At 41.3% G+C, this 14,109-nt stretch overlaps 2 protein-coding genes across 3 annotated transcripts in view; one reads left to right on the forward strand and one right to left on the reverse strand.

Annotated features, from left to right (window-relative positions):
• Positions 1-14,109, reverse strand: part of LOC127356303 (5-hydroxytryptamine receptor 3A-like) — a 32,070-nt gene that overhangs the window by 14,187 nt on the left and 3,774 nt on the right. The window lies entirely within an intron of this gene.
• Positions 428-4,643, forward strand: LOC127356302 (inward rectifier potassium channel 2-like). The gene has a single exon (XM_051387937.1). It carries the CDS (start codon positions 444-446, stop codon positions 1,758-1,760), a length of 1,317 nt encoding a protein of 438 aa, XP_051243897.1. The 5' UTR covers positions 428-443; the 3' UTR covers positions 1,761-4,643.

The raw sequence follows: 14,109 nt of genomic DNA on the forward strand, positions 1-14,109 counted from the left end.
TTCCCTGTGCTTTCTAACTGCACTGCATACACTACACTGTTTGTATATTGTCTGTGCAAGAATAGTGCTGCAACTTGGAGTATACACTGCATTATTTAGACAGCAGGTAACCACACACCCACAAACACTGATCTTTGCTCTGGTTCCTGCCAATTACTTTAAAACTGTTATTCTCTCTGTCTGTAATTTCCACAGCCCACTTCATTGATGAGGTCCAAAGCAGCCGTCAGAGAGGAGTGACCTGCCCTCACCAAAGGTGCACAGCAAGCCTGCAGAAGCATAGGCCCGATCACCCCTGTTCCCTGCAGGATCTATTCCTGTTGTCACCATTTTCTGCTTGAGTTTGTCCCCAGGATCATTTAAAACTGTTTCTCCAACGCTTCTACCAAAAACTTAGACTGTTTTCCAAAGCAGAATCGGCCCAGCCCTCCCAGGCGGAAGTAATGGGGAGTGTGCGAAGCCACCGTTACAGCATTGTGTCCTCTGAGGAAGACGGCATGAAGCTGGCTACTATTGCCGTCCCGAATGGCTACGGAAATGGCAATGTGAACAAGGTGCACACAGAGCACCAACAGCAGAGCCGCTTTGTCAGTAAGGATGGCCACTGCAATGTGCAGTTTATCAATATGAGTGAGAAAGGCCAGCGGTACCTGGCAGATATCTTCACCACCTGTGTGGACATCCGCTGGCGCTGGATGCTGCTCATATTCTGCCTTTCTTTCCTGCTGTCATGGTTGTTTTTTGGCTTGGTCTTCTGGGTAGTGGCCCTCTGTTACGGGGACTTAGAGAATGAGACTCAGATGTGTGTTTCCAATGTGGACAGCTTCACCGCTGCCTTCTTGTTCTCAGTGGAGACCCAAACCACTATTGGCTATGGTTATCGTTATGTGACAGAGGAGTGCCCCGTTGCTGTCTTCATGGTCGTCTTCCAGAGCATTGTGGGCTGCATCATCGATGCTTTCATCATCGGTGCTGTCATGGCCAAGATGGCCAAGCCCAAAAAGAGGAATGAGACCCTGGTGTTCAGCCATTATGCTACAGTGGCCATGAGGGATGGTAAACATTGCCTAATGTGGCGTGTGGGGAACCTGAGGAAGAGTCACCTGGTGGAGGCCCATGTCAGGGCCCAGCTGCTGAAGTCCCGCACCACCGCCGAGGGTGAGTTCATCCCTCTGGATCAGGTTGACATTGACGTAGGATTCGATAGTGGCATTGACAGAATCTTCCTGGTGTCTCCAATCACCATTGTGCATGAGATTGACGAGGACAGCCCGTTCTATGAGATGAGCAAACAGGAGTTAGAGAGGTCCGAATTTGAAATCGTGGTGATTCTGGAGGGCATGGTCGAGGCTACAGCCATGACTACTCAGTGTCGGAGCTCCTACGTGGCCAGCGAGATCCTCTGGGGCCACCGCTTCGAGCCTGTGCTCTTTGAGGAAAAGAACTACTACAAAGTGGACTACTCTCGCTTTGACAACACATACGAGGTGCCTAGCACGCCAACCTGCAGTGCCAGGGAATTAGCCGAGAAGAAGTCCAACGCATCCAGCTCGAGGAACTCCTTTTGTTACGAGAACGAGGTGGCTCTCGAAAAAGTCGAGATGGAGGAGGAGTTTGAGGAAGAGGAAAACAGGGAGATGAGGGATGTTGAGGTTGGTGCACTTGAGGACATAAACACGGATGTGGTGTCAGACTCTGAATGCAATCTGGACTCTTTGCCTTTAGAATCAAGGCCTTTGACAGCAGAATCAGAAATATGACCACAGAGTTAAAGAAAGGTTAAAAAACTAGCGCAGGATATGTTAAAACTAGCTTGAATTTGGTCCTGATTGCTGTCTTATAATGCAAGACAGTTTGTAAAAGACTGTGATTTGAGTATAAAGTTCTCTATGCAGAAGCTCACGCACAAGACACCATGGAAATTATTGTTGTTACTTTGTTTATGGTGAAGGTGATGATAAATTCATTGGTTGCATGGAGCTAGAGGGATAAAATGGCTTAGACTCCTTCACTTACACACTGTGCAGTCTCCCCTCCTTACAATATTTTACTAGAGCCAGTTTGGTTAAGAAGCGTAACTAAGTTTTCTAGAAAAAAGCAGTTTCTCATTTATTAGTGCAAATTCCCAATTTGGACATTTTGCTTTTAGCATCTTGAGTCTAATTTGTGTTTTTTTGTGGCCTGAATTTGATATAAGATTGTGACAAAAAAGATTTGAACCTGAAACTTTGAGATTTGTTTAAATTTATATATTCTTATATAGTAATTTTAAGTCTGAGAATCTTGTTTTAAATGCTAAAAACATTTAATTTTAAACCCATTAATCCACCTGCACAGAGGCTACTGTTTGTTAATGAGCTGGTCTCTTAGCAAAAAATATTTACAATCTTCTTCATTGTTGTGGGCTCGGTGTTGCTCTGCGTGAGGCAGGAAAGAGATGTCTTGCAGAGATTGCGAGCACTACACTATGCTCCTCAACCTATCATCTTGTCTAAGTATAGCGTCTTCTGCAGTGTGTGCCTTGACAAAAGTCTCAGTCTTGGTGGAGGTTTGGCTGCGACTGAGCACACACTGCAATAGATGTTACAGGGAAAAAGAAGCATTCAGAGGTGATTCACTGTGCAGTATACTGCCACTCCCTTGCAGGTCTTCATGTTCTAATGTGCAATACAGGTCAGTGGTAGAAGGTGACAGGAAGCTCAACCCTGAGCCCAGGTTATGAATGTTGATGATAAGTGCTGCTAAGTTACATATTGTATGTTTAGAGAGAAATCTAGGAGCCAAAATGTATTATTTGTCTTTTAAAGTATCCATTTTGAAGATTGCAGATTGCAGCCTATAATGTTATTTCTAGATGTAGACAAGCATGATTCTGTCAGTGTGTTTTCCAAAGCTTTAGTGCACTTTTTCCCCCCATAACATCAGAAACTGTTTTATTACCCAAAGCCAAATGTGTACATATATATAAGAGACAACCGTAACTCATCTGTTAGTTGATGTTGATTTTAAACCTGAACTTTACCTCATCTAACAGCGGTTTGCTGTTGAAACATTGAATTATTTGAGTTGACATAGTCTGCATTATATTAACATCAGTGTTCTTGGCATGGCAGACTTGCAGAATCTGGACAAATCCCCGTTCACCCTCACACTTCACCACCGCGGGTCTTGTGCAGTTATTTGTCATTTCTGAATGGGCCCTTGCTTTGTCTTTATAAAGATCAGGTCTGCTGATACTTTTCAGTTACAATCAAAAATCCTGAACGGATATAGCACACTTGACTCCAGTCTTACACAAGATTGAGCTTTAATGGGGTTTTTTTAACTACTACTTTAGGTGTTATTGTGAAACATTAATGCTTGGATAAATAACATCAGTGGAAGCCTGAACACTGTACTGCTTCTCTGGTAAGGAAATCTATTAAAACATTTGATCGGTTCACTTCTCACGTTGACACTTCTCCTGTCTTAGGTCTTTATTTTTCTACCAGAGTCTTCCCACCTTCCTGCACAAACCAGAGACTGTACAGATTTTTTTTATTTTTTGTAAATTATAAGGCAAATGCTGTATATTGATATTGCAGTTGTTGAAAACTGTTTATGTCCTTTTTTTGAATAAAAGCGTAAAAAAAATCATTATGAAGTTGATGCATTGATTGTAAACAGCAAATCAGTGAAACGGACACAACTGTGATAGTATGACCTTTTATGTTTGCATTTGCAGTCAACTGAGCAATAATTTTTCCAAAGTTTAGCATTTTGACCCAAAATGTGTGACATCTGGAGCTGGTGTGCAGAGGCCTGCTTGATTTTTTTAGCTGTGGATACACATGCTGCTCCTCTAATTTGGAGCTGTGGCCCAAATTCCAGGCTGCTAGCTGTCAGAGCTCACACCATCATTTACTATAATTCACCAAACTGACTCACTCCAGTTCTGTGAAAGCCCACAGAGACCCCGTGCTATATCAGTCGGCTCTGCTGGAAGTCATTTTCAATGACAGCGATGGAAAGAACGCCTCATTCGCCTTTCCCAATCTATTTCAGTTAACTGTGGAAAATAAGTGTATTCTGTACTACAGGGTGTCTTTAGGGATGGTGTTAATGTGTAGAATTAGCAGGAGGATATATTGCACAATTCACATTCCTCAAACCACATAGTTTGAATGAACAAAAGTATGATCGGCTGTTCATTCATCCACATTTGCACTCTGTCTTTCAGAGATTTTCAGTGGAAATGAGGATTATGTTTAGTGTGATCTGTTTACAAAACCACATGGATGCCCAGATTGCATAACACACCGATACTCCAGAGAGGATCCCAACACCCACCAGCTCCTGTAATTTAGCATAAGCATGCATAAAACACTATTAAGCAGAGTGTGATCAATATGGTTGTATCAGAGATGAACTTGGAGTTGCAGTATGACACATCTGTCTGCAGATTTAGTTTGTTTCCATCCGCAGCTGCATTCTGCCAGCATGAGACGTAGTCGGGGAGCTATTGATCAGACTCGTCCGCAGGAAGGCAGTGAGCCGATGTGATTTGGTTCTACATATAGGAAGTGGGTACTGCCTCGGGCCTTTTTCCACATTAGCCAATGAAACTGCCACAAAGCTCCGGCTTGGAGTGAAAATAGGGACTGTCCCTTTTCCTTTTAGAAAATAAATTTCAGTTTATTGTCACTAAGTCAGTCTCTCATTGTCTTAATTGTAAAAGCTCATGATGTTTTACTGCTTTTATATGGCTTTTCTCCTCTTCTCTCCTAAGTCTTGGGGCGTGGTTTCTTATATGAAAAAAAATTTGAATAATTTAGTTCCAGCTTCATTTCAAAATGACACAGTTAAGCTCAGTCGGTAGAGCTGGCGACCGATATACGGAGTTACTGCAGCAGCCCAGGTTTGAATCCGACCTGCGGCCCTTTGCTGCGTGTCATTCTCTCTCTCTCCACCCACCTTTGCTGTCTCTCTACAGCTGTCTCTATAAAAAAAAAATAAGCCAACAAAAGGCCAAAAAAAATTACTTTAAAAAAATATCACAGTTAAATTCTTGAAACCTCTTTGATGACATTTAACCGAACAATATGGTGACTGTTCAGTCCGTACTTGGTGCACTGTTTCAAATAAATTGACAGCCATCGTTGGCCAGAGAGCTCCTGTCGATGATGCCTTTGACGTCTCTCTGGCGGAATCCCATCAACTGGTTTATTAACAACAGGCTGATCAGCTTGACCTTCAGATTAGATGGGTTAATATAAACATAAACAATTAATCAGCAGAGGAAAGTAACACAACATAAGGTATTTGATTTATCTGTTTAATGTTAAATCAGGTAACAGCTGTTGGTAGACATATTCCATGCTCCAGACGTCAGCATGAACTGATAAAACATAAAGATATGAGCACTGGAAATGTAGCATTTGTCCTCTTGTTACCCCTTAGAAACACAGCTGTTTTATCTCAGCAGCTGTTATTTAGAGACAGTTTATACACATAATTTTAGAGAGTGTTAAAATCACAGACATATTTATCGCTCAGGAGGAAGTGTATATAGTCTGGACAAAGTCTTTCCGTAACATATATAGAAAGGGTATTATATCAGAAAAAATATCTGATTCTGACTTTATGTGGGGCACATCCACAGCCTGCAACTTTATAAATAGCTGTAGCTGTATGTGTTTGGCCTAAATTCATGTCTTGTGCGTCCTTCTGAGGTCAACAGGCACCACTGACATTAATACTTTAAATCAAATTAAATAAGAAAAAGAAAAGATGAGTTTCTTCTTAATTATGAACAAAGTAAATCCAATAAGGAAACCTCCATCCAGTCAACAACAATAAGAGTAAGATAAAAAAAGAGTGCAACATCTGACAGATGTGACGTCTTTGTTACACTCAGCTACTCCATTTTGTGCCACTTCCAAGAAAGCAGTGCGATAATGTTGACAGTAAAGTAAAGCGGTAGTGTAGCAGTGACGTCCACAAAGTGTAACCATTCAGTCAAAATGACTTATTGCTTCAGCAAGTCTGGAAGTGGGACAGAACCTGCAGACGGCAAACTCTAACAGAGTGAAAGCCAATACAAGTCTGAGGGATGTGCTTGAGGGGCTTTGACCTTAGATTTGACAAGCATATAACTCATGCAACATGTTGTCTTCATAGTGACGCTGTAATTAACGGCCTGCTGAAACCTGTGATCTACAATATAGAATTTGATAAACTGTTTGACATTTTTTCTTCTCTATGTGTCTTTAAAAGCACAGTTTAGTGTTTCATGATATCCTACACTGTTTACTTTTCTTATGGCTCTTTTTTGTAATGTGCATATTGAGTGTCAGGTGCTTTTGTAGATGTTACCCCATACCTTCACACAATAATTAAGGTACAGTAATACTAGTGAACAATACAGAGTGTGCAATGCTTCATGGTCCAGAATGTGCCTTGTTTTTCCCAGAACTGCAACACATCTTGCCAACTTCGCTATCACACCCATAAGTGTATTGTCACTCTTTCTATTTTAACATTGTCTGCTATTATTTTTATGTGCGTGTTTATTTTCTAATACAGCATAAGCATGGTTTTGTTGAAGTTTAATGATAATTTGTTTGCTTCAAACCACCATTTTAATTTACTCATTTCAGTTGTAACCACCTCCCAGAGCTACTACAAATCCTGCCCAGAATAAATATACAGTAGTCAGGTCACTCAGACTGTAATGCAATTATAAATTGTTTTATTGATTTTCAGCATTGTCATCTGTGGCCTTGCCCCTTCACTGGCATGAAATAAAAAAAAACCTTCCTAGAGTGTGATGGGATTAAATTAGGTAATTATATAATTCTGATGGCATAGCAATTGCATAAGGCCTCTGGTGTGTCTGACGCTGCAGCGGAGACCTGCTGCCTCATGCAGCCAGCTAGCCTGTCAATGATGGCAGCGGGCTGACTGCATTTTTGAAATTCTTGATTCTTGATTGTAAAAGCCTTTAACAGAGGCTTAGAAAATATCAAACTACCTTTTTAATGTAAACCTACGTACAGTAATTCTGTGCAGTGGATATTCAGCTAATTCAAATGAGCCTATGGAGCCTGATTTGTCTTTTACACTTTAGAATACACAGATACACTAGACCCAAAAAGGTTTACAGTTAACTTTAAACAAGACCGGCGTGTCAGATAACAGATGAACGTGTTTCATCAAACAGCCAACAGCTGACACACTTGCCAGAACCTTCTGCTGCTGCTGCTGCTGCTGCTGCTGCTGTTGTGTTGTGTGTGTGTGTGTGTGTGTGTGTGTGTGTGTGTGTGTGTGTGTGTGTGTGCGTGCGAGTGAGTAAAGGGGATTCCTGGCTAGGGACAGTGAAAACCCCTGTAGTGATCTGCTTCCTCTCATCATACCAGGGTATTCCAATTCTTTTTAGTGTCATGTGGGGTTTTAGTTTTGCACTTTAAATTAATTTTTTATGCGATTTATTTTTTAATACTACGTTTGACAGCAAAATACAAAATATTAATATTTTTTTTCTCAAAACTAATTTTAGCCGCTTTGTAAACAGTCTATTATCTCTCTCTTGCTCAGTTTTTCTCGTCTGCTTTCCTCTGGTTACATTTAATTATAATTTCAACAATTTCTGAACTGTTATAACCTTACACATACAGACACACACACTCTCTCTCTCTCTCTCTCTCTCACACACACACACCTGCTGGCACTCATTTTGGCTCTATCTTTGACAGCTGAGTGTCTCATGACACTCAGGGGAGGAATGGGAGATTCAAGCAGTTACAATATGTTGGATTAGATTCAAACTTTTTCCATTCCCTGGGCCTGCTGAAAGACAATATGTATATTTATTCACACTGGGTGTGTCTGGTCACACAAGTAGAAACAAAAAGGCACGGGGCACACAGAAGCTTATGATGCAGTCGTGTGTGTTTGTGTTAGGTTATTGCTTTTCTTAATGTTTCATGCTTTGCTTTTCCTTTTTAATGCAACTACATCTACTTTTTTGTCATTGTCTGAGATTATGGTGACTGCGCATTGTCGTCAGGGCAGAATACATTCACAGTCTTACAATTGTGTCGCTATATCTCCGTCAGTAACTGCTTGTCTATTCATGCCGCTGACCTTTATGCTTCTGGCTCTGGCTCCTCTGACCTTGACAAATACTCCCAGAGCCAGGAAACAAAAGCGATACCTACTTTATGCTCATTGTTGGCTCTTGACCAGTGGCACCTTGTACTGAGAGAACTTGGCTCTGTGTGGTGTGGCACTTTGTTGCCTATAATGGAGGTGCATCAGCGATTGAGCCACAACAGTAAACACAAAGCCTCCCTGACCTCCATTTATCATTTCTGCTTCCATCATAACAAGCCCTGCTGGCAATGTGAATCCAGCTGCAGAAAAAAGCTTTTACTGAGTTGATAAATCTATATCTATATCTATATCTATATTGATGTCTACATCTATATATATATATATATATATATATATATTATATATATATATATATCTACAGTATATCTATATCTATTTATTTCACTCTTCCATTTCTAAGATTCCTTTATATTCAGGTTCAGTCTGTGGTTATCCTGCCGGGATCTTTACCAAGTCTCGCCACAAAACAACAAACTCTTAAACTCAGTGAATGAAGCCCGGAAAGTGACAATGGAATAAAATAAGAATATAAAAAAGCATGGACAATTTCAAGGATGGAGAATTTAAAGGACAGGGGACACTTGAGAAGCACTTGTTTATGAGCACAGCTGAGGAGAGATGGATACCTCTGAACTGTATCCAGCCCTTGAGTGATAAAGGTTACCACCAAACTGGTCTTGCCAGCTAGCAACTATGTTCATACACTGACAACCACCATCTGTCACTCTTATGTCCTAAACAGTGATGTTGGCCAAAAAGCCATATGCTGGCTATAATATTATCAAAGAATAGTTTATTTTCCACCACAGAGATTACCTTCTTAAAAACTTTCTATATTCAGGCAAGGTCAACTTGAGCATACTTGCTGTTTTCCAGGAATACCATGCTTCACATTCATACAGTTAAACACATTCACACCTGGTAGTTTGGACACAGATGTGATAATTATCAGGCGGGAGGGGAGATACTCATTCACTCTTAGTACACATGTATTCCCGTCCTTCTCTGGGGATTCACTTTGACCCCGAGCCTGTTTCTGTAACCAGCTCTTCTGCTGGCTGCATGTTCAAACAACCAAACTGTTCACTGTTTTTGTGAATGGGGCTGACGTCTTTCCATTGAATGTGTGGCACATCACCCCCTCAGGGCAAAGCAGCTTCCGCACCTAAAAGAGCCAAGAAAGGCCTACAGCCAGGGTTACTATAACGATATCTGGGCAACCAGCAGCATCAGCTCTGGTGTGGATCCCTCTGGAGGATAGACAGAGACAGAGAGAAAGAAACTTGGAATGAAACTCTTGTTGTTTGTCCAAAGAGAGATGAGGATCATGACTGACCCATTTGATTATTTTTAGGGCTCACAGCCTTAATGACTACATCTTTGCTCCTTAAGGTCTGTAACTTAACTGTAAATATGACTTTTGTAAAATAATTTATTTTAAATAAATTATGCATAAGCTATACACATCAGCCATAAAATTACGACCACTGACAGGTGAGGTGAATAACACTGATTATCTGGTTATCATGGCTGTCAGTGGGTGGGATATATTAGGCAACAAGTGAACATTTTGTCCTCAAAGTTGATGTGCTAGAGGCAGGAAAAATGGGCAGGCGTAAGGATTGGATGATGCCAAAAAACAAAAGCCTGTTGCTATGAAAATACAAAACACACTATACCATCCCTGCTATGTCAGTGTCACATTTCGCCTCACCTTGGCATGAAAAGTAAAAGGTGGACCGTATGCTTTAGCATGCTTTGTAACTGAACCCAAACCATGACTAGTAGTTTGGTGCCTAACCCTAACCAAGTCACTGCTCCTCTCCTCCAGGCTTTCCCCAATCATTTGGGCAGCTGTTTTTCTCTTGGCCCCTTACTCCTACTTTAGTCAGCAAATTCCATACAGGATGAGCAGGGAATCCATGACTTCCCACTGTAAATAGCCATGTTGTCCACCCTTCTTCTTGGCAATCTTGGACCAATTGATATATTTATTGTCTTGTTAAACATATAAGTTACTGCTAGACAGTAAAATTGACATTAAAACTCATATCTAACTTGATCTTTAACCTGGGTCTTCAGGGTCAATGTATGCGCACATATCCTTGATGCATTAATTTGCTTAATATTTTATTATCAAAATACTGATTACCTATTTTTAACCACATTTCCTTATATATATTCTCACCACAGAGAAAATGTTGCCCTGAGCACGGCTTCTGTGCTTGGACCTTTAATGCAGCTTTCAAGCTGCATTTGCAATTTAGAACACCCATGGGCGCCTGTTAACGTCAGGTAGAAATGGTGTCAAAGCTAGAGATCCCTATCCAGAGCTAGGATCACTGTCTCATACTGTATCTGTTAATCATGGTAGGGGAGGAAGTTACTTACAATAACACACACACTCACGCACAAAGAATCGGAGCACAAGGCAAAGTGAATGCGATCATCCACCTCCCCACTTTAGATTTAATTCACACAGAACAAGATTAGAGGATCCAATCAGTGGTGACATTGAGCTGGGCACCAAGTGGAATGGGACACCAGGGAGGCCTAATCATCCCCACTGCTCCGCTCTGCTGCGGCAAGCCAATCAAATCCCCTCCAGACGAAGCAGATGGTCGATATCGTCTTCTCCCTTTTCTGGGTGAGATTATCTCCTCGGCTTCAGACCTCACGGGTGGATGTTTACTGTGACTGTGGCCTTTCTGCCATCCGGCTGTGGGATGCTGATGCTGAGTTTCCCATGGTGTCAAGCTACCTGAGATTTAAAAATGTACCGGCTGAGATGGGGTCCATGATGTCCCCGGTGTGGTGCAGTGAGCATCACATCCTGTGCCGTATGTGACCTTCAAAAAAGGGAAGTTGACAAGGATGGGGATGTTTCATTAAAAAAAGTACAACACAAAAATGTTGTGTTAAGAAAACATAAAACCTAAAAGACATTTTTCTATTAAATGATATTTAAACTGCTAATAAGCAAACAGCTACTCCATTCTAAAAATAACAAGTGATTTCCTCATTCTGCTCAGAATGCAATCTCTCCCAACAAGAAGATTATTCCTTACGTCACAACACAATTTTCTTTCCTGCCCTGCCTGTCCTGAGATTATGGAGGTGGCTTATGCTTGGTTTAAGCAGGTCTGTAATGAGGAAAACAATAAAGCAGAAGCTCTACAGGAGATGGCATGTGACTTCTGATTAGAAACTCCTCTGGGGAATGAGAGAGGGAGAGAGAAAGAGAGTGGGCAAAGGTTGACATGATGGGCAATTTCCCTCCGTGTTTATGTCACACATTATTATTGTCAGCCTTATCAGTTTAACAGCAATCTGACGGCCCTGCAATATACAACCAAATCTGTGCTTAAAATAGCAACTATTGTAAAACAAGGGTAATATACAACACCAACACATGTTTGTGCACTTCTGGAACTGCAAACACATACAGTATCTCCCTTGGCATGGTGCCAAAGCGAGGGCCGCTCCTCCAGTGTGGTCTAATTAATGCAATGTACAAGAACCGCAAGTGTAATGGTAGCTAACTCTACTCTAGTAGAGCACTGAATACAAGGCAAGTTTTCCATGTCCACACGGAGGAACTGGTAACAGGAGAGGAGCGGCACGCCACTTAAGGACGTCTTTGCACCAGAGAGAGGGCTCAGTGTTACACCTGTGGGCTCAGGTAATCAATGTTGTCTTCTGATCTCTTGACTTTCCTCATCACTTACAACAACAGATGAGCAGCACGAGGACCTGCCGATTAAAAGTCAACTTGATATCAAGACAGGAATAATTACACAAGTGACAGTGGAATAAAGGAAGTGTCAGGCCAGAAGTCTCTGTCTAATTCACTGCTTTTGTCATGCAGTGTGTGCATGTGCATGTGACGCTCTATGCACTGTTTTGCCAACTTGAAGGTTACTTTGAAAAAGAGACACAGCACATACAACATCATCTCTTTCCCAGAAGCCAGGATTATTTGTGTCATTTAAATATTGGCAGACTTGGAAAAATAATCTGGACAAAAGTCAAACGCTTTGCCAAGTCTATTTCAGGAACAATACATCATCCCATTCATAAGGGACGATTACTTTCCATCGTTAATAAAAAAAAAGAAAGAAAGTGAATGGGGCATGTTGGGGAAAATGGACACTAATTACTCCCTAGCGGATCTTGTAAGGCCTCAGGAGCAGGCCTGGCTGGCTGGCATTGTTCCTGCAAGTGAATCATATGATTGGAAAAAAGACCTTCCACCTTTCCAGCGTGGAATTTAATCCTCAACATACTGTACACCTGTCCCCGTCACTGCGACACTCTATAGTCTGCCTTAGACACACTTACGCATCCTTTTCATGTTCTTGTTGTTCCTCTCTCTCTTTGCTGATGTCTGTATCTCACCTAGTCAATTAAAAAAATTACAAACGCTTTGAAACTGAAACTTTCTCTGCAAACCATCCTCGCACCTTGTTGTTGAATCCAAAGTAGATGGGCATCTGCACTTTTTTCAGCATCTCTTGCAACAGTTTGATGCAAAGGTATTGTAAGAGTGGTTGTATAAAAATACACAATCTTCAAAGGGACAATGTGATAGCTTCATGATCACATCCGGCTTCATAACATTCAAAAGACTATAAGACGTTTATATATAAAAATTAAGCCTCAGTGGTCTGGTACTTTTTTTAGTCATGGTTGTTTTGCATTAACAGGCACAGACTTGCAGCGATGCAGCCTTGATGAGAAGCATCTCTCTACACTCACTCTCACTGGGGACGAGCATGTTTCCATTAGACCAGCTGGGCTCTAAACGCATCACCTCTCCTTCAGAAAAACAGCCCGGGTTAAGGGGGCAGAGCTCTTTGCTTCTCCTGTCCCCTGCTGCCAGCTTCACTCCACACCATGAGAAACCAGGGGCCATGTGATGGCAACAAAGAAAACACTCATTTGCTGACCTCACTCCAGTGTCAACAGTAACAGGTATAAAGAAAGAAATACTGTTTATACTTCATGTAATCTGTCCTGGGGAAGGATTTAAATATTAAGTTAGCCATGCAGGCAATTAGGTCAGCTCCATTACAGTATAATATCTGGCTGAAACCCATTTCCGGAAATCTGAGCACCTGTATATTTTGGCCTGTACAGAAGTGGTTTGATTCTGACATTTGTCTGGTTAATTGTTGTTGTTGTTGTTGTTGTTGTTGTTGTTCCAGAAATTCAGAAAGCAAGTGTGATGTTTAAAATGTCTGAGTCAGAGGTGCCGGGATTTTGGGGCCCATGAAAAGATATCACATTCGGCCCCACCACCACAGGCCACGCCAACTGCTGTAATCACAGAACCTAATCGTTCAAATGACTATCTTTGCAGGCTATCAACGCTCTCTTACTGACAGTGAGCAAACTGTGCAGACATGCACGCAATGGAATTCCCTATTTGATGCAAGGCTTATATCCTCTGTAAGAAATGTGTTAAAGGCCATCTTTATAGTCTCAATGTACCTCCACCATTCAAATAAATTAGCATTATCATCTATAGAAAATAATTACATTGTTTGAATTCTTTAAGGGCTTAAAGGGATAGTCCGGGTCTTTTGAAGTGGGGTTGTATGAGGTCCATAGTCAGTGTGTACAGTAGACGGAGGTCAGCACACCCCCACTTTGGAGAAGCAGACAAGAGTCCTGGCATGGAAGCTAAGCAATGCACTACACATATTTTAGGCCTGCCTCAAAAAAAATTATAATATAATATCACCACTTTACCCATCGTCAGACAGCCTTTTTCTTTGCAATACACTGGATTTTTGTCAAAAAATAAATATAAAAAAGAAAAATAAATAAAATATTTAATCATATATTTACATAATGTTTGCCATGATCATATTTGTAGCCTTAGCATATGGATGCTAACACTCTCTCCACTACATTTTAAGCATTCTAACATACCTAAAAAAGGACAGCGGA

The sequence above is a fragment of the Dicentrarchus labrax genome, unplaced genomic scaffold (genome assembly GCF_905237075.1).
Source record: "Dicentrarchus labrax unplaced genomic scaffold, dlabrax2021, whole genome shotgun sequence".
NCBI classification, from domain to species: domain Eukaryota; kingdom Metazoa; phylum Chordata; class Actinopteri; family Moronidae; genus Dicentrarchus; species Dicentrarchus labrax.